At 45.1% G+C, this 27,810-nt stretch overlaps 2 protein-coding genes across 2 annotated transcripts in view; both read right to left on the reverse strand.

Moving 5' to 3' along the window:
* Window positions 1–2,848: 2,848 nt before the first annotated feature.
* Window positions 2,849–4,249, reverse strand: LOC134350751 (uncharacterized). Its single transcript, XM_063056393.1, has one exon. It carries the CDS (start codon window positions 4,247–4,249, stop codon window positions 2,849–2,851), a length of 1,401 nt encoding a protein of 466 aa, XP_062912463.1.
* Window positions 4,250–12,359: 8,110 nt separating this feature from the next.
* The window catches only part of LOC134350044 (uncharacterized), an 88,675-nt gene continuing 73,224 nt past the window's right edge, over window positions 12,360–27,810 (reverse strand). Inside the window, exon 3 of the mRNA XM_063054955.1 lies at window positions 12,360–13,977. Within this exon, the coding sequence (XP_062911025.1) occupies window positions 13,469–13,977 (509 nt within the window). The 3' untranslated portion in view covers window positions 12,360–13,468. The remainder of the gene's footprint in view (window positions 13,978–27,810) is intronic.

Consider the following 27,810-nt stretch of genomic DNA (forward strand, 5'->3'; position numbering starts at 1 on the left):
CCACTCTCAAAGAATTATGGACCTGTATTCACAGATTCCTTTGTTTACCTTACTCTTCAGTGCCATAGCATTCACTGTGCTAGGTTCTGTCCTGTTTGTTCTCCCAAACTGCAACACCTCACACTTCTCTGCATTAAATTCCATCTGCCACATTCTATCCCATATTTTGAGCTGGTCCAGATCCCACTCAAACTTGTCGCCAATGGCTTTCCTTCATCAACATTTTTGCAGAATAAACCTGTCGATGTCAAACATTTACGTTTTCTGAGACAATTGACAAGGTTACACTGGTGTAGTTATTTGTTGGTTTTGATGGACTAACCAGACAGGATGACCCTAGAGTGTTAATGGCAACATCAATCAGATTAAATAGTCCTCATACAAGTTAAAAAATATCTCCAAGTCATGTTAGGGATCTGATAAAAATCTTCAGTGTATACGCTCTGAGAAAATTCAGGAATTTGGTCAAACATTCTAACAAGTTTCAAGGAAAGCCAGTTTATTGAAAAGCAAATGCAATACATCCATATATGTTGTATTATTTTAAACAAAATACAATGAAGCTTCATCTAATCAAGGGGGTGACCCTTGGGTTACATCATCGTGATTAAAGACATCCTTCAAGACCAGTTCCATTGTCATAAGCTAATCTTAGATCAAAACCACATGGTCTTTGACTGAACTGTCCAGTTGGTAAGGGCACTGGAAGAGACCATTTCGCATAAGGAGTTTATTTCAGGTATTTGTCAAGATCTTGGGTTGCAAGTTTATAGCTCCCTGAAAATTGCGACACTGGTGGATAGGGTAGTGAAGAAAGCTTTTGCCATACTTGCCTACATTGGCTGAGGCATCGAGTATAAAATTTTTGACGTTACATTACAGCCAAATAAAACATTTCTCAGATTGCACGCAGTATTGTTTAAAATGCTGTTTGCCACAGCACAGAGAAGACATAGTAGAGCTCGAAAGAGTACAGAGGACATTCAGCAGGATGATGCCTGAATGAAGGCCTGTTGTTTCAGGACAGATTAGATAAACTTCTTATTCTCACTGGAACCTAGGGGACTGAGATGACATTAAGAGGTTTATAAATTTATTATAGGCATATGTGGGGTAGACAAGTTTTATGTGGACATGTCTAAAACTAGATGGAATAAATTTAAAGAAAGAAGGAGAAATTTCAAGGAGTTCTAAGTGTGCTGTTTATCTGAAATGAACAGTTAGAGGAAATAGAGAAGCGAGTTCAATTATAAAAATGGTTTGGATGGGAAATTGGACTGAAAACAAGTTGAGGGGTATTGGACAATTGCAAGGAAACTGGGATTAACATAAATTTGTATCACAAAGGGCCTCTTTCTGTGCTGTATGACTCTATCGACAATCAGTAAGCATGGACAGACAAGGTTTTGCACAGCCAATTCCCAAAATAAAACCCAGAAGCTAATTGAATAGAAAAGCAGTCTATGCAAATACTCTTTGCTTCTAAACTTTGTTTAAACTGCTGAAGGGAATTAAACCTGAACCTGCGTAACACAGAGGAGATTTTTTTTGTGTTTGGGGAGTGTTCACTTAGAGGCTTCATAGCTTTATATATTGAGTAGTAAGTGAATTTCAAAGAACTATATGTGACACTCTATTGATTTACCAGTGGGCAAATTGTAACCTAGACACCAATTAACCGTGTGCTATTTTGTTACTTTCTGTAAAAAGAGATGATTAATCTTGCACCACATTCCAGAAATTTGTCTGTATTTGAAACACTGAACAGTAAAGGATTTACCCTGCCATAGGACACAAGCTCTACTTATCAAATGGCCGCCATAGTAAAAAAGAAGGTAATGGCTTGTGTAAATATTTCATGTTTTTTAATGGACACAACCTCTGGGAAAAATGCATTTTAGAACTGATGATCAGAAAACACCCACAGAGACTGCTGCACATGAAGAAGACAGCTTCAAATAAATTTAAGGGTGGTCATTATTCCCAATAGGAATACATCAGATGGACAGGGAGAAACAGCAATGGAAGCAGAGATATCAGAGTTGTTTAACAAACCCGTTCATGGTGGAGTGTAGATGTAAAGATGATTTTGATTGGTGAATGAGTGGCCTCTCTTGTCCTGAATCATTGGAAATAGTACTGTGAACAGAAGAGCTCAGTAACAGCTTCTCCAGCCCAGTCTCCAGAGAAAACTATCCAAGTTTGTCCAAATTCTTACAACTCATACCCTCTAATCCATGCATCATCCTTTCCACATCCTTCAAACCCTTCCCATACTGGGGCAGCCAATATTGGATGCAATTCTCCAAGTGAACCCGAACCAGAGTTTTATAATGCTTCAACGTAACACAAACTCAATGCATCAACTAATAAATGCAAGCAATCCATATGCCTTCTTTGAACTCAGTGCCTCGACTAATAAAGGCAAGCATGCCATATGCCTTCTTTCCCACCTTGTCAACTTGTGTGGCTGCTTTCAGGAAACAATGGACTTGGACCCAAGATGCCTCTGTACATAACTCTTCAGGAGTCTGCCACTAACTTCATTTTTTCCCCTAAGACTTGATCTCCCAAAGTGCCACAATTGGCACTTGGCCTGATGAAACTGCATCTGCCACTTCTCTGACCATATTTCATTGTTCTTTATTCCATTGTATCCTCTAATTACCTTATAGACTATCTGTAGCTCCATCAACTTTTGTGTTGCCTGCAAACTTACACATAAGCTCATCTGCCATTTTACTGAAGGGTACTCCCTCCTTAGAAATACCTTATCAAGACACATTCAAGAAATTGCAATGAACTTTGAGAAGCGATGAAAGAATGGAGTGTGCAAGGGAAAGGATCATCAGACAAAATCATTCATGTCTTCCTCTGTTATTTCCACAATTGTCCCTTGGATCATTTCTTTCACAGTATCCTCAATTTCTTTCATTTTTTCTGGTGTGGCAGGGGGTAGCAAAGGCATCACACTGTTGTGGATTCTGTCTATTCTCACTTGCACGCGTTTTTCATACTGTGCTTTGTTCTTCTTTACAAGATCTTCAATGGCTTTTCCTGCTTCCGTACAGTCTGATCCAAATTTCTTACGCTCTCTCATAAATTTAATGCTATCTCGATTTGGGTCGAGGCCCATTAATTTCCCCAGGCTGTTGACCCGGTCCATCAGATGATGGGTGGAAACCTGCACGTATGTTTCAGCAATCATGTGGACAAGGCTTGCAATATTAGTGGCTTGAGAAATCTGCGTGTACAGCAGGTCCTGGGTCAGCTGGTTCTGTGAATAGCCAGAGGAAATCTTTTCACTGTACTGTATGAATTTGTGAAGTGATGGGTTCAAGGAGCTTCCAATCAGGTTTGACATCATGGTGAAGAAGAGAACCATCTTACCCCATTGTTCTTTCACACGGCCCAATGCATCCAATCCCTTCAGAAGCATCTTCACAGTTTTATCAAAGTCTATTTCCTGAACCTGACAGTTCTTCAGAGTTTCCAGGGTCTCTTGCAGTTCTTTATTATTCTTCTGTATATTCTCAAAGCTTTTATCATACATTTCCTGTGCAACACGTAGCTGTGCTGCAGACTGCTCCACTTTGAACCTGGCATTGAGAGTGGCTGTGGATAAACTACTGGCGCCCTCTCCTGGGTCCGCTCGAGACATGTGTGGTGGAGTGGCTGTTACACCCATGTTCCCTGCCTTTGCATTGCAGCAAGTGGTAAACATTATCGTGTCCTCCGTCACTTTTCTGATCTTCTCAGCTATTTGGGTCATTTCCTTTTCATCAGCTGGATTAGATGTTCGCAGGTTTTCGAGGCCCTCACATATTCCAATTCCTGTTTTACAGTTCTGCAGGGCTGCAACCTTCTCAGGGCAATCACCTCCAGTTCCTGCCTCCTCCTGAAATTTCTCCAAGTTCTGTTTACACCAGTTTAACATTTTAGTTCCATCCTCACCTTTCAGTTTATTCAAGTCAATTTTCCCATCATGGGTCTGGAAGGGATAAAGCATTTGTATTGAAGACTGTAGGGTCCCTGCTTTAGAAATGATATTATTCTCAGTGCCTTTAGAGATAAGTTCATTACTGCTCCCTCCAGAGAACAAATTCTTCATAATTTTTCCAGGGCTGAATGAATTGACTGTACCAACTAGTGATTCTACTACTGCCATTCCCACAGCATTCCAGCCAACTGGTATAGAATCCATGTTGGTTTTGTAATCTTCCTGTGCCCGCTTCATTTGGGCTTCCATTTTCCGGTGATGCTCTTCCACTCTGGCTACCAGGGGGCCTATAGAATACCCCCAGTAGAGTAACTGCTCCCTTCCTGTTCCTGTCTTCCACCCATATTGACTCAAAAGAGGATCCTGCTACATTATCCACCCTTTCTGTAGCTGTAATAGTATCCCTGACCAGTAATGCCACCCTTCCTCCCCTTTTTCCGCCCTCTCTATCCCTTTTAAAGCACTGAAATCCAGGAATATTGAGAATCCATTCCTGCCCTGGTGCCAGCCAAGTCTCTGTAATGGCCACTACATCATAATTCCATGTATGTATCCAAGCTCTCAGTTCATCACCTTTGTTCCTGATGCTTCTTGCATTGAAGTACACACATTTTAGCCCTTCTACCTTACTGTCTTTACACCGTTTATTCTGTTTCTCTTTCCTCAAAGCCTCTCTGTATGTTAGATCTGGCTTTACTCCATGGACTTCTTTCACTGCTCTATCGCTCTGGGTCCCACCCCCCTCGCAAATTAGTTTAAACCCTCCTGAACCATGCTAGCAAACCTACCTGCAAGGATATTGCTCCCCCTCGAGTTCAGGTGCAACCCATCCAATTTGTACAGGTCCCACCTTCCCCAGAAGAGAACCCAATGATCTAAAAATCTAAAACCCTGCTCCCTGCACCAACTCCTCAGCCAGGCATTCAACTGCCATCTCCTCCAATCCTTACCATCACTGTCATGTAGCACTGGCAGCAATCCTGAGAACGCCACCCTTGAGGTCCTGTTCTTCAGCCTTCTGCCTAGTTCCCGAAACTCACACTTCAGGACCTCATCCCTCTTCCTGCCTATGTCGTTGTTCCCAACAAGTATCAAGACTTCTGGTTGCTTTCCCTCTTGTACCAGGATGTCGTGCACGCAGTCAGAGACAGCCCAGACCCTGGCACCCGGGAGGCAACAAACCATGCGGGTGTCCTTCTCACATCCACAAAATCTCCTGTCTGCTCCCCTGACTATAGAGTCTCCAATGATGACAGCTCTCCTCTTCTCCGTCCCACTCTTCTGCACCACAGGGTCAGACTCAGTGCCAGAGGCCCTGCCACCGTGGCTCACACTTGGTCGGTCGTTCCCACCAACAGTATCCAGGACGGTAAACTTATTATTCAGGGAAATGGCTACAGGGGTGCTCTGCACTACCTGTCTGCTCACCTTCGCTTTCCCCCCTCTGACTGTCACCCAACGACCTGCTTCCGACAGCCTAGGTGTGACTACCTCCCTGTAGCTCTCATCTATGACTGCCTCATTCTCCCTTATGAGTCGAAGGTCATCCAGCTGCTGCTCCAGATTCCTTACACGGTCTTCCAGATCATCCAGCCGTATGCACTTCTGGCAGATGTGACTCTGAGGGAGATGGGAGTTCCCCCAAGACTGCCACATCTCACATGAGAGGCACATCATTGTCTCAGGAGACATTGTAAAAACTAACTGCGAGCTAGCTTGTCCTCCGCCTCTTCTCGTCGAAGCCTCTCGAGTCAAAGCCTCAAAGCTCCACTCCTTCACTGGCCCACTCACTCACTGGCCGCTTCGCTTGAGCTATCCCTTTATTTGTTGGTTTGAGCTTTTCAAAATGTTTGGTCACCTGACCTCGACTGCCCAATCAGCTGCTTTCTGCTGCGTCTGAGCTATTCAAATCTTGATTGCCTTATCAACGGCTTTCTGCTGATCTATTCAAATCTTGATTGACTTGATTGCACAGACCAACTGCCAAAACGGCCAGAATTTCTTGAGTCAAAGCCTCAAAGCTCCACTCCTTCACTGGTCCACTCACGCTCTGGCAGCTTTCTACTGTACTACTATTCTATGTTCTATGTTCTATGTTAACTCTCTGTCTCTCTCTTTTCAAAAGCACAGTTCATAGGGGTAATTCAGGACCCAGTCACAGGGTATTTGGAGGCAGATTGATATAATAAGCCATAGTGAGCATGGGTTCCTCAAGGGAAAATCTTGTCTGACAAATCTGTTGGATTTCTTTGAAGAAGTAACAAGCAGGATAGACAAAGAAGAATCAGTCGATGTTGTGTATTTGGATTGTCAGTAGGCTTTTGACAAGTTGCCACACATGAGACTGCTTAACAAGCTACAAGCCCATGGAATTCCAAGAAATGGCTCATGGAATACAGTGTCAGGAAGTATATGGTCATGCATTTTGGTGGAGGAATAAAAGGGTTGACTATTTCTTAAATGGACAGAATATACAAAAAAATGAGGTGCAAAGGGACTTGGGAATCCTTGTGCAGGATTTCCTCAAGATTATCTTGCAGGTTGAGTCTGTGGTGAGGTCAGCAAAATGAAATCTTAGTACTCATTTCCAGAGGACCTGAATATAATATGTCATCATTGGAGACTCTATAGTCGGGGGAGCAGACAGGAGATTTTGTGGATGTGAGAAGGACACCCGCATGGTTTGTTGCCTCCCGGGTGCCAGGGTCCGGGATGTCTCTGACCGGGTGCACGACATCCTAGTACGAGAGGGAAAGCAACCAGAAGTCGTGATACATGTTGGGACCAATGACATAGGCAGGAACAGGGATGAGGTCCTGATGTGTGAGTTTCAGGAACTAGGCAGAAGGCTGAAGAACAGGACCTCAAGGGTGACGTTCTCAGGATTGCTGCCAGTGCTACGTGACAGTCATGGTAAGAAGTGGAGAAGATGGTAGTTGAATGCGTGGCTGAGGAGTTGGTGCAGGGAGCAGGGTTTTAGATTTTTGGATCATTGGGATCTCTTCTGGGGAAGGTGGGACCTGTACAGATTGGATGGGTTGCACCTGAACACGAGGGGGAGCAATAGCCTTGCAGGTAGGTTTGTTGGCATGGTCGGGAGGGCTTAAACTAATTTGCAAGGGGGACGGGACCCAGAGTGATAGAGCAGTGAAAAAAGTGCATGGAGTAAAGCCAGATCTAACATATAGAGAGGCTTTGAGGAAAGAGAAGCAGAAGAAGGTGGTAAGGTAGAAGGGCTGAAATGTGTGTACCTCAATGCAAGAAGCATCAGGAGCAAAGGTGATGAACTGAGAGCTTGGAGACATACATGGAATTATGATGTAGTGGCTATGACAGAGACTTGGCTGGCACCAGGGCAGGAATGGAATCTCAATATTCCTGGATTTCAGTGCTTTAAAAGGGATAGAGAGGGCGGAAAAAGGGGAGGAGGGGTGGCGTTACTGGTCAGGGATACTATTACAGCTGGAGAAAAGGTGGGTAATGTAGCAGGATCTTCTTTTCAGTCAGTATGGGTGGAAGTCAGGAACAGGAAGAAAGCAGTTAATCTATTGGGGGTATTCTATAGGCCCCCTGGTAGCAGCAGAGACACAGGGGAGCAGATTGGGAGGCAGATTTTGGAAAAGTGCAAAAATAACAGGGTTGTTATCATGGGTGACTTTAACTTCCCTAATATTGATTGGCACCTGATTAGTTCCAAGGGTTTAGATGGGGCAGAGTTTTTTAAGTGTGTCCTGGATGGATTCCTGTCACAGTATGTGGACAAGTCAACCAGGGGGAATGCCATACCAGATCTAGCACTAGGTAATGAACCGGGTCAGGTCGCAGAGCTCTCAGTGGGTGAGCATCTGGGAGACAGTGACCACCGGCCGCCGGCCTTTAGCGTTATCATGGAAAAGGATAGAATCAAAGAGGACAGGAAAATTTTTAATTGAGGAAGGGCAAATTATGAGGTTATAAAGCTAGAACTTGCGGGTGTGAATTGAGATGATGTTTTTGCAGGGAAATGTACTATGGACATGTGGTCGATGTTTAGAGATCTCTTGCAGGATGTTAGGGATAAATTTGTCTCGGTGAGGACGATGAAGAATGGTAGGGTGAAGGAACCATGGGCGACAAGTGAGGTGGAAAATCTAGTCAGGTGGAAAAAGGCAGCATACATGAGGTTTAGGAAGCAAGGATCAGATGGGTCTATTGAGGAATATAGGGAAGCAAGAAAGGAGCTTAAGAAGGGGCTGAGAAGAGCAAGAAGGGGTCATGAGAAGGCCTTGGCGAGTAGGGTAAAGTAAAACCACAAGGCATTCTTCAATTATGTGAAGAAAACAAGGATGACAGGAGTGAAGGTAGGACCGATTGGAGATAAAAGTTGGAAGATGTGCCTAGCGGCTGTGGAAGTGAGTGAGGTCTTCAATGAATACTTCTCTTCGGTATTCACCAATGAGAGGGAACTTGATGAAGGTGAGGACAATCTGAGTGAGGTTGATGTTCTGGAGCATCTTGATATTAAGGGAGAGGAGGTGTTGGAGTTGTTAAAATACATTAGGATGGATAAGTCCCTGGGGCCTGACAGCATATTCCCCAGGCTGCTCCACAAGGCGAGGGAAGAGATTGCTGACCCTCTGGCTAGGATCTTTATGTCCTCGTTGTCCACGGGAATGGTACTGGAGAATTGGATGGAGGCGAATGTTGTCCCCTTGCTTAGGTGTATGGAGGAATTTAAGGTGGGTGCTTCTATGGGAGGCAGGGTTTGAGGGTCGGTACAACATTGTGGGCCAAAGGGCCTGTACTGTGCTGTAATATTCTATGTTCTATGTTCTATAAAAGAAAAAATGTAATGTTGAGATTTTATAAAGTACTTCTGAGGGCTCATTTGGAGTGTTATGAGCCATTTTGGGCCCCTTATCTCAGAAAGGATCTGCTGAAACTGGAGAAGGTTCAAAGGAGGTTCACAAAGACGATTCCACGATTGAATGGCTTGTCATATGAAGAGCTTTTGGTGGCTCTGGGCCTGTATTCACTTGAATTCACAGATGTGACAGGTGACCTCATTGAAATCTATCAAACGGTAGAAGACTGATAGAGTGGGTGTGCAGAGTATGATTCCTCTGGTGGGTGAGTTTAAGACCAGAGGACAGAGACTCCGAATAGAGAAATGTCGTTTTTGAACGGCACTGAAGAGGAGTTTCTTCAGCCAGAGAGTGGTGATTCTGTGGAATTCTTTGCCACAGGCAGCTGTGGAGGCCAAGTCTTTATGTATATATAAGGGAGAGGTTGATAGATTCTTGACTGGTCAGGGCATGAGGTGACACAGGGAGAAGACAGGAAATTGGGACTGAAAGGAAAAATAGATCAGCCATGATGAAATGGTGGAGCAAACTGGATGGGCCATATGGCTTAATTCTGCTCCTGTATCTTATGGGGTGATAATAAAGCAAAAAAATAATGGGATTTGAGGATTGAGAAGCTTTTAAAAACCAACAGAATGCAACGAAACATGGCATTAAGAAGGAAAAGATTTACAGAAGTAAACTAGCCAATAATATTCAAGAAGATACCAGAAGTTTCTTCAGATACATATAGTGTAAAAGAAAGGTTAAAGTGGATATGAGACCATTGGAAAACGATGTTGGAGAGGTGGTAATTGGGGACAAGGAAATGGTGGACAATTTGAATAAGTATTTTGCATCAGTCTTCACAGTTTAAGATACTTACAATATGTCAGGAGTTCAAGAGTGTTAGGGAATAGATGTGTGAATTTGCCATTGTTAGGGAAAAGGTTCTTGAAAAAGGTCTGAATGTAGATAAGTCACCTGAACCAGATGGTATGCACCCCAAAGCTCTGAAGGAGATGGTTGAAGGGATTGTGGTAGCATTATTAATGATCTTTCAACAATCACTAGAATCTGGAAAATTGTTAATATCATTCCACTCTTCAAGAAGGGAGAGAGACAGAAAAAAAGGAAGTTATAGGCCTCACACATCAAAGTTGCTGGTGAACGCAGCAGGCCAGGCAGCATCTGTAGGAAGAGGTGCAGTCGACGTTTCAGGCCGAGACCCTTTGTCAGTTATAGGCCTGTTAGTCTGACCTTTGTGCTTGGGAAGATATTGGAGTTGATTGTTAAGGATGTGCTTTTTGGGGTACTTGGAGGAACTTGATAAAATAGACTGTAGTCTGCATGGCTTCCTGAAGCGAAAATCTTGCCCCTACAAATGTGTTGGAATTCTCTGAAGAAATAACAAGCAGGACAGTCAAAGTTGAAGTGCTGGACTGTGCGTACTGATATTTTCAGAAGGTGCCACACATGAGTCTGCTGAACAAGTTAGGAGCCCATGGTGTTACAGGAAAGATATTTGCATGGATAAAGCAGTGGCTGATTGGCAGGAGGGAAACAGTGGGAATAAAAGATGGAATATGATGTTGGTAAATGTGAGGTTGTCCACTGAGGAAGGAAAAAAAGTAGAAGAGCAGATCTTGATTTTAATGTTGAAAGATTACAGCATACCTTTGTGCAGTGGGACTTGGGAGTGGTTGTGCATAAATCACTAAAGTTTGGTTGGTAGGTGCAACAGCTTACCAAGAAAGCAAATGGAAGTTTCAGGAAATTATTTTACTACTTTATAAAATTCTTGTTAATTCATTTCTGGAGTATTTCATAGAGTTCTGGTGGCTCCATGTTGGGAAGGATTTTGAGGCTTTGGAGAGGGTGCAGAAGAGATTTACCAGGATGCTGGCTGGATTAGAGGGCATGTGCTGTAATAGAAGTTGGACAATCTTGAGTTGTTTTCTTTGCAAAGGTAGAGGCTAAGGGAGATTTGATAGAGGTTTATAAGATTATGAGAGGCATAGATGGAGTGGATAGACAGTATCGTTTTCCCTGGATTGAAATGTCTAATACCAGAGGGCATGCATTTAATGTGAGGGTGGGAGGTAATTTTAAAGGAGATGTAAGAGGGAAGTTTCTTACCCAGAGGGTAGTGGGTGACTGGAATGTGTTGCCTGGGGTGGAGGTAAAGGCAGATACATTAGTGATTTTTAAGAGAAGTTTAGATAGGCACATGAATGTGAGGAAAATATAAGCATATGGAAGTCGTGGAGGCAGAAGAGATTAGTTTGGTTGGCTATTTGGTTACTAATTTAATTGATTCATCGTGGGTTGAAGGGTCTGTTCCTGTACTGTTCGATGTTCTATTAAAATGTATTCTTTTCAGAGTCGAACAAAATGGCCTGTACTCCGTTTTGCTTTCCACTCTTGAATTGTATTCTTGCTCGCTTCATCACATGAAGTTGCAATGTAAATACAGGTTATTGAGTGTGTGCTGGTGGACTCATTTCAGACTTCCTCCGAGTGATATCTCCAGCTTCCTGAATTATGCAGTTGTCGTTATAACTTTGCCTAATTCAGTTTCACGTAATATCCCTCAAGAGGGGAAGTGGGGTTAATTTATGTGTGTGATTGTGTGAAATGAAAGAGCATCTTCAGGAGGGCAGATGCAGGAGATCTTCACTGCCATATGTATGCCTGGACCTTTGCATATGATGAGTCCGCTTCCAGAGTGGGAACTGGTTCCTTGAATTCACAGACTGTTTGTTTAGTTTAGGTCACAAGGCTTGGATCTGGGATGGGTTAGTATTTTGACCCTTCCTTGGTTTTGCTCTTCACTAACCCTGTAATCTGTTTCCTTTGAAACCTTCTGAGAAGACTACTCAATGCAAGTTGTTCTGTTTTGATCATGGAATATTTTAAATCTCACATTGTGTGAGACTATTACAGCTCAGGGCGTTAGGGTTCGGAGTTCAATCCAGAAGGTCTGTGTAAGGAGTCTCTGTCCGTGCTCCCTTTGGAATGCAGGACTTTTTCACTGGCCCCTCCGGTTTCTTCCCACAGTCCAAAGGTGTACTGGGAAGGTTAATTGGTCATTGTAACTTGTCCCGTGATTAGGTTAGCTTTAAATTGGGGTTGCTAAGCAGTGCTGCTTGAAGGGTCAGAAGAACCGATTCAGTGTTGTATCTCTAAATAAATCCAGAAAAACCAGGACCCCGAGTTCTGGAGCTCCCTCAACACCTTCGGTCCTCTGTTTGACGTGAATATACCCCTGGACCTTATACCCTGTGATCCGTTGCAATGCATCCTTTTGTGTCCCAGCCTCAGTTTCTGTATGATAAAGGTTCCCGTTTGATACTTTGGGATGTTTCACTCTGTTAGAGGTACTGTATGTGGTGGTGTTGGAGAAACTGATGAGTGAGTGAGCCACCCGACATCACCCGACCTGCCTCCACTTCAGAGCCTCAGGCTGAGTGAAGGAAGAGAACCTTCCGACATCAGTAATGAAATCTGACAGCAAACCGTACATTTATTCATATTTAATAACAACCATAGCAAAACATTGGCTTTCAGATCAGCATGCAAACACTTCAGTATGGTGAATATGGGAAATTGGTAAATATCGTAGTCATGGCCAGCCAGCAGCTTAACACAGACAACGCTGTGTATCCTGCTCAATTCATTGTGAGTGGCTGGTTTAAATCAGGGTCTGAAATCATCTAAATTGTGGGGTTCATTTAGAAATAAATCGGGGCCATGTTTCCCAATGTCACTGTTCACTCTCTCTGTTAAATCCAACTGTACGTTGCTTTTGTGCTGGCATTCACCTCACATCTTTGCAGTTTGAAAAATGTACTTTATGTGCACCAGAAACCCAGATTCAGTCCTGTCCTTGGGCACAGTCTGGGTGCAGATTGCATGTTTCCGTGTGGGGTTCCTCCAGATGCTCTGGTTTTCTCACACATCCCAAAGACAAAACTATTTGTAGAATAACCAGTCACTGTAAATTACCCCAGTTAGTGGTAGAACTGGGGAAGAGCTTGTAGGAATGTAGGAGATCCAAAATTGAGATCACTGCATGAGTCATGGAACAGAGTAGTTACTGGTGGTGTGGGCTCAGTGGGACAAGGTCCTGTTTCTGTACTGGATGACTGTTGTAACTGGGTAGTTACTGGTGGTGCAGGTTCAGTTGGACAAAGGGCCTGCTTCCATTCTCAGTGAGGGACCTGTGAACAGAACTTAGTGTCAGGGACCTTGGGGACACAATGGTAGCGGGAATAACAGAGTTTAATGGACACAAACAAGAGAACATCTGCAGATGCTGGAACTCAAAGTAAGAGGCACAAAGTACTGGAATAATTTAGTGGAAGCAGGAGTCTTGATGAAGGGTTTTGTCCTGAAACATTGTCTGTTTACTCTTTTCCATACATGCTGCCTAACCTGCTGAGTTCCTCCAACAGTTTGTGAGCTTAAAGCTCAGTTTCCTGCAGAGACACAATGCCACATGGCACCACACATCAAAGTTGCTGGTGAACGCAGCAGGCCAGGCAGCATCTGTAGGAAGAGGTGCAGTCGACGTTTCAGGCCGAGACCCTTCGTCAGGACTCATGGCACATTCTGATGTACACAATTACTGTGCTCATCGCCATTAGCACCACTGACTGACATCAGAACCTGATGATTCAATAGCCTTCAGCTGACCACTGAGCGATTCCAGCATTTCAACAGTGGAAGCCTCCAGCTGCAGCATCTTCCCATCCAGCAGGTTGGGCAGCTTTAATATGTAGGCAATGATGTCATTGAGAACAATGACCAGTGCATCCACGTTACAGAATTTCTCACTGCGAAACTTCAACACTTCCACTTTACCAAGCAGTTCACTGACAGCAAATGTCCCGTGTTTCAGCAGGGAATCTAATGCAAAGCAATTGTTCAGCAGCTCATACAGTCTGTCGAGTTCACCCTCCACACTTTTTATTCTGTTTTCTGTCTGGTCAATCTCATCCTTTGTCTCCTTTATGTGCGAGATACAGGACTGCAGATCTGATGAACATTTTGAAACACGCTGCTCTTCTTCCTGCACTTTTGCTCTGCACCATTGACAATTTTTCTCTGCCTCGGCTCTTCTAGTTTCACAAATTCCGACCGTTATAGCTCCTGTAGGCAGAAATGTTTTCACTGGATTAAATACTCCAGTATTAACTGTTACAATGCAAAATCACAAGCTTACTGTCCATTGGACCTCACTATTGATGTATGGCCAGTGGGGAAGATGAGTTGTGAGAATTAGTTCTTGTGAAGGTTCACGGAGTTCCATATTTCTGCAGCATAGAATGAGGTCGGTCAGCCCAATCCTATCGTCTGCCTGTACTGCACTTTCTCTGTAACATTAACAGTTTATTCTGCATTCTGCTGTTGTTTTATCTTGTACCACCTCAACGCACTGTGTAATGAATTGATCTGTATGGATGGCGTGTGAAACATAGTTCTTCACTGTCCCTCACTACACCTGATTTATGCCCCAGACCACACTTGTGAATGTGTGACATTGGAACCAGCTTTCTAATCTAACTCATACCACCATAACGTTCTGTCCCCGTCTTCCTTGTGTGCTTGTCCTGATTTTCCCTTAAGGTCATGATACTGTTCACCTCAGTTACTTCTGAGAGATCTGGCTCCACTCTCTCTGTCTGAATTCCCCTTGGATTGGTGACTGCTCTTGCCCACATGTGTGCCCTCTGTTTTGAATCAAAACTTTCACAGTTTTAAAGATGTCAATCTAGTCACATACTGGCTTTCTTCAAGACCCCAATGATATTTTCACTGAACATGCAACCTTGCAGGACTACCCTTGTGAATCTTCATTGCACACACTATTTTGTTCTGCCAGCAAGATGTAAATTGATGATCAGAATTGCACGTGGTGTTTCTATGTGTGGCCTAATCGAGACTCAGCTAACTAACACAATTTGTACATTAGTGAGAAGGAAAATATGATTAGCTGCTGGCAACAGTGTTTAAATTGGTAATCACTGCACTGTATGTGTGAAACTATTTGAATCTAAAATTATATTCAAAGCACAGGCCAAATGTGAGAGGGGACAGAGTTGACAGGTCATGAGGACCAGCACAGAGCTGTTGGACTGGTGTCATGTAATGTTCTCACAAGAGATTCTGCAGATGCTGTAAATTTAGACTAACACATACAAGTTGTTGGAGGAACTCAGCAAGTCAAGCAGCATCGACAAAGAGGAATTAATTGTTGATGTATCGGGCTGAGATACTTTGTCAGGACTGAAAGGGAAGGGAAAAGAAGTAAGAATCAGAAACCAGGTGGTGGGGAGGGGAAGGAGTGCAGACTTCTAGGTGAGAGGTGAGACAAGGGGAGATGTGAGACCAGGTGAGAGGTGGGACCAGGTGAGAGGTGAGACCAGGTGTGAGGGAAGGGGAAGTGTGAGTCCCTTCATCAGGGTTGTTGGACTGTGATGTGTGCTGTTTCCCTTTACAAAGTATGGGCTGCGAAATATACAAATGACAGGAGTGCATTGTCCATCACAGAACTGTGCGACATGTAATTGCAGTCTCAACCTAAATACTAGATGGTTCTTTCAACAGTGCCAGAGCTGGTTTTCATTAAGCATTGACAGTTGTTCTTCACCTTGTTAAGCTGAAGATAATGGATGAAATACACAGCCCATCAAAAGCTCTTGTGGTTCACATTACAGAAAGGCAGGTCAGAGAGCTGAATAACTTAGAAACAAAGAACACCTACAGCACACTACAGCTTCCGTCTCCCCTTCCCCCACCAATACTCTGCAATCCCGTCTCCCTCAGATCCCATCGTCAGCTTCTGGGTCCTCAGAGGCTCCATCTTCCTCTCACCCCAACCCTCCCCTCTCCACCGACACCCCCAGCCTCCCCCTCTCCCACCGATCCCAGCTCTCGTCCGTGCCGGGTCTTTACCATCCCCTCCGACCTTCAACTGTCGGAGGCAGAACGCTCTGTTCTCAGTAAGGGCCTCACCTTTGTCCCCCTTCGCCCACACCTCAGCGAGTTCTGTGTTTGCCATGATGCGGAACTCTTCTTCCGCCGTCTCCGTCTCCGAGTCTACTTCTTCGGCAAGGGCTCTTCCACCCCCACCGATAACCCCTTCTCCCGTCTTCAACCCTCTTCCTCTTCATAGACACCCCGCACTGGTCTTCTGCCTGCTCTGGATCTCTTTATTGCCAACTGCCGACGGGACATCAACCGTCTCGACTTCACCACACCTTGTCCCCATTCCAACCTTACTCCTTCCGAACGCTCTGCTCTCCACTCCCTCCGCACTAATCCTAACCTTATTATTAAACCCGCTGATAAGGGGGGTGCTGTTGTAGTCTGGCGTACTGACCTCTACCTTGCCGAGGCACAGCGACAACTCGCGGATACCTCCTCTTATTTACCCCTCGATCGTGACCCCACTAAGGAGCACCAGGCCATTGTCTCCCACACCATCACCGACTTTACCCACTCAGGGGATCTCCCATCCACTGCTACCAACCTTATAGTTCCCACACCTCGTACTTCCCGTTTCTACCTCCTACCCAAGATCCACAAACCTGCCTGTCCTGGCCGACCTATTGTCTCAGCTTGCTCCTGCCCCACCGAACTCGTTTCTGCATACCTCGACACGGTTTTATCCCCCCTTGTTCAATCCCTTCCTACCTATGTTCGTGACACTTCTCACGCTCTTAAACTTTTCGATGATTTTAAGTCCCCTGGCCCCCACCGCTTTATTTTCACCATGGATGTCCAGTCCTTATATACTTCCATCCCCCATCAGGAAGGTCTCAAAGCTCGCCGCTTCTTTTTGGATTCCAGACCTAATCAGTTCCCCTCTACCACCACTCTGCTCCGTCTAGCGGGATTAGTCCTTACTCTTAATAGTTTCTCCTTTGGCTCCTCCCACTTCCTCCAAACTAAAGGTGTAGCTAGGGGCACCCATATGGGTCCTAGCTATGCCTGCCTTTTTGTTGGCTTTGTGGAACAATCTATGTTCTGTGCCTATTCTGGTATCTGTCCCCCACTTTTCCTTCGCTACATCGACGACTGCATTGGCACTGCTTCCTGCACGCATGCTGAGCTCGTTGACTTTATTAACTTTGCCTCCAACTTTCACCCTGCCCTCAAGTTTACCTGGTCCATTTCTGACACCTCCCTCCCCTTTCTAGATCTTTCTGTCTCTGTCTCTGGAGACAGCTTATCCACTGATGTCTACTATAAGCCTACTGACTCTCACAGCTATCTGGACTATTCCTCTTCTCACCCTGTCTCTTACAAAAATGCCATCCCCTTCTCGCAATTCCTCCGTCTCCGCCACATCTGCTCTCAGAATGAGGCTTTTCATTCCAGGACGAGGGAGATGTCCTCCTTTTTCAAAGAAAGGGGCTTCCCTTCCTCCACCATCAACTCTGCTCTCAAACGCATCTCCCCCATTTCACGCACATCTACTCTCACTCCATCCTCCCGCCACCCCACTAGGAATAGGGCTCCCCTGGTCCTCACCCACCACCCCACCAGCCTCCGGGTCCAACATATTATTCTCTGTAACTTCCGCCACCTCCAACAGGATCCCACCACTAAGCACATCTTTCCCTCCCCCCCCCCGCTTTCCGCAGGGATCGCTCCCTATGCGACTCCCTTGTCCACTCGTCCCCCCAAGCCCTTCCCACTGATCTTCCTCCTGGCACTTATCCTTGTAAGCGGAACAAGTGCTACACATGCCCTTACACTTCCTCCCTTACCACCATTCAGGGCCCCAGACAGTCCTTCCAGGTGAGGCGACACTTCACCTGTGAGTTGGCTGGGGTGATATACTGCGTCCGGTGCTCCCGATGTGGCCTTCTATATATTGGCGAGACCCGACGCAGACTGGGAGACCGCTTTGCTGAACACCTACTCTCTGTCCGCCAGAGAAAGCAAGATCTCCCAGTGGCCACACATTTTAATTCCACATCCCATTCCCATTCTGACATGTCTATCCACGGCCTCCTCTACTGTAAAGATGAAGCCACACTCAGGTTGGAGGAACAACACCTTATATTCCGTCTGGGTGGCCTCCAACCTGATGGCATGAACATTGACTTCTCCAACTTCCGCTATTCCCCACCTCCCCCTCGTACCCCATCCGTTATTTATTTATATACACACATTCTTTCTCTCTCTCTCCTTTTTCTCCCTCTGTCCCTCTGACTATACCCCTTGCCCATTCTCTGGGTTTCCCCTGCCCCCTTGTCTTTCTTCCCGGACCTCCTGTCCCATGATCCTCTTGTATCCCTTTTGCCTATCACCTGTCCAGCTCTTGACTCCATCCCTCCCCCTCCTGTCTTCTCCTATCATTTCAGATCTCCCCCTCCCCCTCCCACTTTCAAATCTCTTACTAACTCTTCCTTCAATTAGTCCTGATGAAGGGTCTTCGCCTGAAACGTCGACTGTACCTCTTCCTAGAGATGCTGCTTGGCCTGCTGCATTCACCAGCAAATTTGATATGTGTTGCTTGAATTTCCAGCATCTGCAGAATTCCTGTTGTTAGCACAATACAGGCCCTTTGGCCCACAAAGCTGTGCTGAACATATACTTATTTTATAAATTACCAAGGTTACCCATAGCCCACTATTTTTCTAAGCTCCATGTATCCATCCAGGAGTCTCTTAAAAGACCCTATCGTATCTGGTCCACTATCATCGCTGGCAGCCCATTCCATGCACTCACCAATCTCTGCATAAAAACTCACCCCTGACATCTCCTCTGTACCTTTTTCCAAGCATCTTAAAACTGTGCTTTCTCACGTTAGCCATTTCAGCCCTGGGAAAAAGCCCTTGACTATCCACGCGATCAATGCCTCTCATCATCTTATACACCTCTATCAGGTCACCCCTCATCCTGTGTCACTCCAAGGAAAAAAGGCCAAGTTCATTCAATCTTTTCTCATAAGCCATGCTCCCCAATCCAGGCAACATCCTTGTAAATCTCTTCTGCACCTTTTCAATGGTTTCCACATCCTTCCTGTAGTGAGGCGACCAGAATTGAGCACAGTAGTTCTAGTGGGGTCTGACCAGAGTCCTATATAGCTGTAACATTACCTCTCGGCTCCTAAGCTCAATCCCATGGTTGATGAAGACCAATGCACTGTATGCCTTCTTAATCACAGATCCAACCTGCGCAGCAGCTTTGAGTGTCCTATGGACATGGACCCCAAGATCACCCTGATCCTCCACATTGCCAAGGGACTTGCCATAAATGTTATATTTGTATAACTTGCCATAATGTTAAATGTTATATAAATGTTATATTCTGCCATCTTGGACAATGTCTCCCATCCACTACATAATGTTGGGCACGGGAGTACATTCAGCCAGAGATTCGTTCCACCGAGATGCAGCACAGAGCGTCATAGGAAGTCATTCCTGCTTGTGGCCATCAAACTTTACAACTCCTCCCTTGGATGGTCAGACACCCTGAGCCAATAGGCGGGTCCTGGACTTATTTCCTGGCATAATTTACATTTTACTATTCAACTATGGTTTTATTACTATTTATTATTTATGGTGCAACTGTATCGAAAACCAATTTCCCCCGGGATCAATGAAGTATGACTATGACTATGACTATTTGATTGGTGTATTGCTCATGTTGTTCCATTGTTTGAAAAGGGTTCTAAGAGTAAACCTAGCAATTATCGGCCTGTGAGTTTGACGTCAGTGGTGGGTAAATTGATGGAAAGTATTCTTAGAGATGGTATAAATAATTATTTGGATAGACAGGGTCTGATTAGGAACAGTCAACATGGATTTGTGCGTGGAAAGACATGTTTGACAAATCTTATTGAATTTTTTGAAGAGGTCACTAAGAAAGTTGACGAGGGTAAAGTGGTGGATGTTGTCTATATGGACTTCAGTAAGGCCTTTCACAAGGTTCCACACGGAAGGTCAGTTAGGAAGGTTTAATTGTTGGGTATTAATATTAAAGTAGTAAAATGGATTCAGCAGTGGCTGGATGGGAGACGCTAGAGAGTAGTGGTGGATAACTATTTGTCATATTGGAGGCCGGTGACTAGTGCTTTACCTCAGGGATCTGTACTGGGTCCAATGTTGTTTGTCATATAAATTAATGAGCTGGATGATGGGGAGGTAAATTGGATTAGTAAGTATGCAGATGATACTAAGCTAGCTGGAGTTGTGGATAATGAAGAAGGTCTTCAATGCTTGCAGAGAGATTTAGGCTAGAAGAGTCGGCTGAAAGATGGCAGATGGAGTTTAATGCTGATAAATGTGAGGTGCTACATTTTGGTAGGACTAGTCGAAATAGAACATACATAGTAAATGGTAGGGCATTGAAGAATGCAGTAGAACAGAGGGATCTAGGAATAATGATGCATAGTTCGCTGAAGGTGGAATCTCATGTGGATAGGGTGGTGAAGAAAGCTTTTGGTATGCTGGCCTTTATAAATCAGAGCATTGAGTATAGGTGTTGGGATGTAATGTTGAAATTGTACAAGGCATTGGTAAGGCCAAATTTGGAGTTTTGTGTACAGTTCTGGTCACCAAATTATGGGAAAGATGTCAATAATATAGAGAGAATACAGAGCAGATTTACCAGAATGTTACCTTGGTTTCATCACCTAAGTTACAGAGAAAGGTTGAACAAGTTGGGTCTTTATTCTTTGGAGCATAGAACGTTGAGGGGGGACTTCTTAGAGGTATTTAAAATTATGAGGGGGATAGATGGAGTTGATATGGATAGGCTTTTTCCATTGCGAGTGGGGGAGATTCAAACAAGAGGACATGAGTTGAGAGTTAAAGGGCAAAAGTTGAGGGGTAACATGGGGGGAACTTTTTTACTCAGAAAGTGGTAGCTGTGTGTAACGAGCTTCCAGCAGAAGTGGTAGAGGCAGGTTCGATGTTGTCGTTTAAAGTTAAAATGGATAGCTATATGGACAGGAAAGGAATGGAGGGTTATGTGCTGAGTGCTGGTCGATTGGACTAGGTGAGAGGAAGAGTTCGGCAGGGACTAGAAGGGCCAAGATAGCCTGTTTCCGTGCTGTAATTGTTATATTATTTTATGGTTTTTGGTTACTGGTCACCGAACTCCTTGCAGAATATGACCAATCTGCAACCACTCTTGGCCTTCTGTGGGCAAGCCATTTCTGGATCCACAAAGCAAGGTCCCCTTGGATCCCGTGCCTCCTTACTTTCTCAATAAGCCTTGCATGGAAAATTTGCTTCTGCTAAAGTTATTGTGAATGAGCCTGAATGTGGTAAAGATACTGATATGTTACTGAAAGCTGCATTCAATGAAGGAATTTACAGGCATTTTGCAGTCTGTGCTGATGCCCTCTGGAGCATGGCCAGCTCCCAACTTCCTGGCACTTGAGAGGGCACAATATCCAGATGTATACCACATCCACAGGGTGGATGAATGCACGGTAAAAGTAAGTGTTAAATCCAATTACCGTTACAGATAGGTGACTGCAGAGTGAATAACACTGGGATCCAGTTTTGGAAGCATTGGGGATGAGGTAAGCTCACTGAAAAGGGGACCGGACAGCACTGTGTGCATGGAATAGCTTCACACTGCTGTTGTCAACGTTTTTGGATCTGCGTAATATGGTGCAGACTTAGAACATTTTTGCGCGGATCTAGGAGCGCAGTGACATGAAAGCAGCGTGCATCATCAAGCACCCCAACCTTTCAGGCCATGCTCTCGTCTCACTATTACCATCAGGCAGGAGGGTCACCAGGTTATTACCCTACAACACCAGGCAGCTGAACCAGCCTGGATGAATTTACTCACCTCAACACTGAACTGATTAAACAATCTACAGACTCACCTTCAAGGATTCCACAACTCATGTTCTCGGCATTATTTATACATGCATTACTGTGCCAAAGCCCGAGGCACATATTTATAGTTAGGGTCCTGATGCCTCTTGCACAGTATTGTAGTAATTTTATATATTGCACTGCAGTGTTGCCACAAAAAAAAACAAAATTCATGACCTCAAAGTTAAAGTAAATTAGGAAATTTGCTGATGATACAAAGGTTGGGGGTGTTGTGGATAGTGTGGAGGGCTGTCAGAAGTTACAGTGGGACATTGATAGGATGCAAAACTGGGCTGAGAAGTGGCAGATGGAGTTCAACCCACATAAGTGTGAGGTGCTTCATTTTGGTAGGTTAAATATGATGGCAGAATATAGTATTAGTGGTAAGACTCTTGGCAGTGTGGAGGAACAGAAGAATCTTAGGGTCCGAGTCCATAGGACACTCAAAGCAGCTGCGCAGGTTGACTCTGTGGTTAAGAAGGCATACGGTGTATAGGCCTTCATCAGCCGTGGGACTGAGGTAAAGAGCCGAGAGGTAATGTTGTAGCTTTATAGGACCCTGGTCAGACCTCACTTGGAGTACTGTGCTCAGTTCTGGTTGTCTCACTACAGGAAGGACGTGGAAACTATAGAAAGGGTCAGTCAGTGGGTGCCGTCCCGAATCCGGGGTTGGTGGCTACGCACCTCCATCTTCTTTGATCTTGCGACAGCACCGAGTACAGCCTCTCCTCCAGTTTGTTCTCACTGGCCACCTTGGCACTGCCCACTGCTGCCTCCTCTGAACTCGAGCCCGAGGCCGTGTCAGCCTCCAGCCGCGGCCACTTCTTTGAGCTCGGCCATTCCTTAGGCGGAGGCCTTGGGCCCAAGTTCATCACGTCTCTTCTAACTAGCTGCATAGCATACGATTCGTAGATATGCGGTGAGGCTTTAATCTCTTCCACGGAAGATGACCGTTGGCTCCCAAGGAGCTCATCCGCCCTTTGTCAGGTCTTGTTTTTCAGTCCTGCTGGGTGTCCTCACACCCTCCTCACCAGACTAAGTCCGGTGGGGGACCGGCCCAAGTTGCCGACCACCCGACCATGGCCACGGACCGAATGCCAGGTGCCCGCAGCCCGCCGCCGCCAAATCTCTCCGAGCGTCCGGCGCCTGACCAAAAACCATGGCCCTGTTTTTTAGAACGGGTGCAGAGGAGATTTACAAGGATGTTGCCTGGATTGGGGAGCAGGCCTTATGAGAATAAGTTGAGTGAACTCGGCCTTTTCTCCTTGAAGCGACGGAGGATGAGAGGTGACCTGATTAAGTGTTCAAGATAATGAGAGGCATTGATTGTGTGGGTAGTCAGAGGCTTTTCCCCAGGGCTGAAATGGCTCGCATGACAGGGCATAGTTTTAAGGTGCTTGGAAGTAGGTACAGAGGAGATGTCAGGGGTAAGTTTTTTACGCAGAGAGTGGCGAGTGCATTGATTGGGCTGCTGGCAGCGGCGGTGGAGGCGGAAACGATAGGGTCTTTTAAGAGACTTCTGGATGGATACGTGGAGCTTAGAAAAATAGAGGGCTATGGATAGTTCTAAGGTAAGGACATGTTCAGCACAGCTTTGTGGCTGAAAGGCCTGTATTGTGCTGTAGATTTTCTATGTTTCTAAACCTATTATCAAAGTATATATCACCATATACAACCCTGAGATTCATTTTCCTCTGGGCATAAGCAGCAAATCTATAGAGTAGTCAATATAACAGGATCAATGAAAGATCAACCAGAGTGCAGCAGACAACAAACTGTGCAAATTCAAATAGAAATAAATAGCTACAAATAACGAGGATATGAGATGATGAGATAAAGAGTCCTTAAAGTGAGATCATTGGTTGTGGGAACATTGTAAGTGCAGTTATTCCCGTTTATCCAACAGCCTGATGGTTGTGGGGTAGTAACTGTTCTTGAACCAGGTGGTGCAAGTCCTGAGGCTCTTGTACCTTCTACCTGATGGCAGCAACGAGAAGTGAGCATGACCTGGGTGGTGAGGATCTCTGATGATGAATGCTGTTTTCCTATGACAGCATTTCATGTAGATGTGCTCAATGGTGGGGGGGCTTTACTCATGATATACTGATCCAAATCTGCTACCTTTTGTAGGATTTTCCGTGCAAAGCAAAGGTATTGGTGTTTCCACACAAGGCCGCGATGCAGCCAGTCGATACTCTCTCCAATGCACATCCATAGAAATTTGTCAAAGTTTTAGATTTCATGCCGGACCTTTGCAGACTCCTAAAGAAGTAGAGACACTGCTGTGCTTTCTTCACAATTGCACTTACGTGCTGGGTCAGGGGACGGGTCCTCTGAAATAATAACACCTAGGAATTTGGAAGTTTCTAACCTTCTCCATATCTGATCGTCTGCCGAGGGCTGGCACATGGACCTGTGGTTTCCCTTTCCTGAAGTCTACGATCAGTTCCTGGGTCTTGCTGGCATTGAATGAGAAGTTGTTGTTATGACATTAGTTCATGAAATTTTCAACCTCGCTCCTGATTTTGACATGGGTCTCTATTGTGGACTAAGAGTGGTATGGGGGCAGAGAGAGGGGAATCATAGTTGGGAATAGTGGAAGAGAAAGGGGAGGGGTCAGGAAACACCAGAGGGACATTCTATATTGATCAATAAACCAATTGTCTGGAATCAAATGCCCTTTCCTGGTGTCTCAGGAATGGATGTATTTACACCTGTTTCAGCCCAACACCTGGCACTCATGTTCGGCTAACCTGTCCTACACGCCTCCTGCGGCATTCCACCCTCACTATTCCCAACATCGTTTGCTCTCGCCAGATTTACAAACTTGTTCTTCACTCCACGTAGAAAAATATGTACTGTGTAAAAGACTTAGATACCCTTGCTCTTTGTGACTGAGACTCAGGGTAGTATGTGGTGACATATACGTACTTTGCAAATACATTTACTTAGGCTTTGAGAATTTGTTGTGGACCAAAATCAAATTAATGTCTTTCTCACTTTCCAGCTTAAAGATTATGATTTGGGACAGTGTCAATGAGGAAAATGGAGGCATACTGTATAGAATGAAATAATCAGTAATGCACCATTTGCTATTATAAGCATTTGCCACAGCTTTGTGAACACCTCAATCCCTTTGACCCTCAAATATTTGCAGTTCTGTATGTCTGCATTTGGATAATAATCTACATTTTTTCATGTCTACTCGCAAAAATACATAACCTCATATATGGCCACATTGAATTCCATCTGCTGAGTTCATACCCGATCACAGAACCTACCTATAAACGTCTTGGGTCACATAATTTAAACTAAAGTTACAGAGTGATGGAAACCAGAGTGCCTGAGCGGTTGGTGGAGAGGTTGTGGAGCCAGATGTTAGTGGGTCCTCAGACAATGTTAAGAATCAAAATGTTGAGCAAGGTGCTACCGGTGCAAGAAGGTTGAGACTGCGCAGGTGCGTGATGTCAACAGGATGGCGCGGAGAGTTTAAAAAGAAGACCACCCTATACAGCGGGCAGCTGTCGGAGCGGGCAGCGGAGTGAGTGGCAGCAGATTGTAGGGCTTTGGCTTCAAAGGGCTTCGGCGGTAAACAGGAAGAGGCGAGAGTGAAGTACCAACTCTTTTTTTTTTCTCCCCCCCACCTTTCGCGAATCGGTCTGGACAGACAGGAACAGCAGGGCTCTCACAGCTAACGGTTTAAAAAGTTCGTCTGTTTAGTGAGGTGAGTAGACTTATTTTCCCTGTTTCATTACTGTAGAATTAGATAGCATGCCTGCAGGGTTAGTGCTTTGTTCAGGGTGTCAGATGTGGGAATCCTGGGAGATCTCCAGCCTCCCTGATGGTCACATCTGCGCCGGGTGCACCGAGTTGCAGCTCCTCAGAGACCGTGTTAGGGATCTGGAGCTGCAGCTTGATGACCTACTGCTTATCAGGGAAAGTGAAGAGGTGATAGACAGGAGCTACAGGGAGGTAGTCATCCCTAGGCTACAGGGGTCAGAAAACTGGGTGACTGTCAAGACAGGAAAGGGAAATGCCCGGATAATGGAGAGCACCCCTGTGGCTGTCCCCCTCAGCAACAAATATCTTGTTCTAGATGCTGTTGAGGGGGATGACCTGACAGGGGATGCCCACGGTGACCGGGTCTCTGGCACTGAGCCTGGCGCTGTTGTGCAGGAGAGAAGGAGGGAGAAGAGGAATGCGGTAGTCGTAGGGGATTCCATAGTCAGGGGAATGGACAGGAGATTCTGTGAGCCTGATAGAGATACCCGCATGGTGTGTTGCCTCCCAGGTGCCAGGGTACGGGATGTCTCAGATCGGGTCCTGAATATTCTGAAGGGGGAGGGTGAGCAGCCAGTTGTCTTGGTACATGTTGGTACCAATGACATAGATAGGACAAATGAGGAGGTCCTGAAGAGAGATTTCCAGGAGTTAGGAAGGAAGCTGAGAAGCAGCACCTCCAGGGTAGTAATCTCAGGATGCTACCTGTGCCACATGCTAGCGAGGGCATGAGGGCAGATGAATGCGTGGCTGAGAGACTGGTGGAGGGGGCAGTGCTTCAGATTCTTGGATAATTAGAATCTCTTCTGGGAGAAATATGACCTGTTCAAAATGGACAGGTTACACCTGAACCCGAAGGGGACCAATATTCTGGCAGGAAAGTTCAATAGAGCTGTTAGGGAGGGTTTAAACTAATTTGGCAGGGGGATGGGAACCGGAATGACAGAGTGGAGGAAGGGGAAGACAGAAATAAATCTAGGATAGTGAGCAGTAAAGATATCAGGAAAGACAGGCAGATGATGGGGCAAATTTGTAGCCATTGGGATGAATTGCAGTGCAATAAAGTTGCAGTGAAATCAAAGCAAAAAGTACCAAATACTAGTCTTAAGGTGTTATACTTAAATGCACGCAGCATAAGGAATAAGGTGGATGATCTTGTTGTACAGCTACAGATTGGCGGGTATGATATTGTGGCCATCATTGAGACGTGGCTAAAGGATGCATGTCTCTGGGAGCTGAACGTCCAAGGAGACACGGTGTATCGGAAGGATAGGAAGGTAGGCAGAGGGGGAGGCGTGGCTTGATTAGTAAGAAATGATATTCAATCATTAGAAAGAGGTGATATAGGATCGGAAGGTGCAGAATCTTTATGGATTGAGCTAAGAAATCGCAGGGGTAAAAGGACCCTGATGGCAGTTATTTATAGGCCTCCAAACAGCTGCAGGGATGTGGACTACAAATTACAACAGGATATAGAAAAGGCTTGTCAGAAGGGCAGTATTATGATAATTGTGGGGGATTTTAACATGCAAGTGGATTGGGAAAATCAGGTCGGCACTGGATCTCAAGAGAGAGAATTTGTAGAATGTCTGCGAGATGGCTTTTTAGAACAGCTTGGTGTTGAGCCCACTAGGGGATTGGCTGTACTGCATTGGGTATTGTCTAATGAACCGAGGGTGATTAGAGAGATTAAGGTGAAGGAACCCTTAGGAGGCAGTGATCATAACATGATTGAGTTCATTGTGAAATTTGAAAAAGAGAAGCCGAAATCTGATGTGTCGGTATTTCAGTGGAGTAAAGGGAATTACAGTGGCATGAGAGAGGAACTGGCATTAGACTGGAAAGGGACACTGGCGGGAAAGATGGCAGAGCAGCAGTGGCTGGAGTTTATGCGAGAAGAGAGGAAGGTGCAAGACAGGTATATTCCAAAAAAGAAGAAATTTTCGAATGCAAAAAGGATGCAACCGTGGTTGACAAGAGAAGTCAAAGCCAAAGTTAAAGCAAAGGAGAGGGCATACAAGGAAGCAAAAACTAGTGGGAAGACAGAGGATTGGGAAGTTTTTAAAACCTTACAAAAGGAAACTAAGGAGGTCATTAAGAGGGAAAAGATTAACTACGAAAGGAAGCTAGCAAATAATATCAAAGAGGATACTAAAAGCTTTTTCAAGTATATAAAGAGTAAAAGACAGGTGAGAGTAGATATAGGACCGATAGAAAATGATGCTGGAGAAATTGTAATGGGAGATAAGGAGATGGCGGAGGAACCGAACGAATATTTTGCATCAGTCTTCACTGAGGAAGACATCAGCAGTATACCGGACACTCAAGGGTGGCAGGGAAGTGAAGTGTG

Source organism: Mobula hypostoma, chromosome 8 (genome assembly GCF_963921235.1).
Source record: "Mobula hypostoma chromosome 8, sMobHyp1.1, whole genome shotgun sequence".
In the NCBI taxonomy this organism is placed as follows: domain Eukaryota; kingdom Metazoa; phylum Chordata; class Chondrichthyes; order Myliobatiformes; family Myliobatidae; genus Mobula; species Mobula hypostoma.

What these genes read in the sequence shown, in the direction of transcription:
- LOC134350751 (XM_063056393.1), bottom strand. Translation starts at nt 4,249, where the DNA reads ATGGAAGCCCAAATGAAGCGGGCACAGGAAGATTACAAAACCAACATG.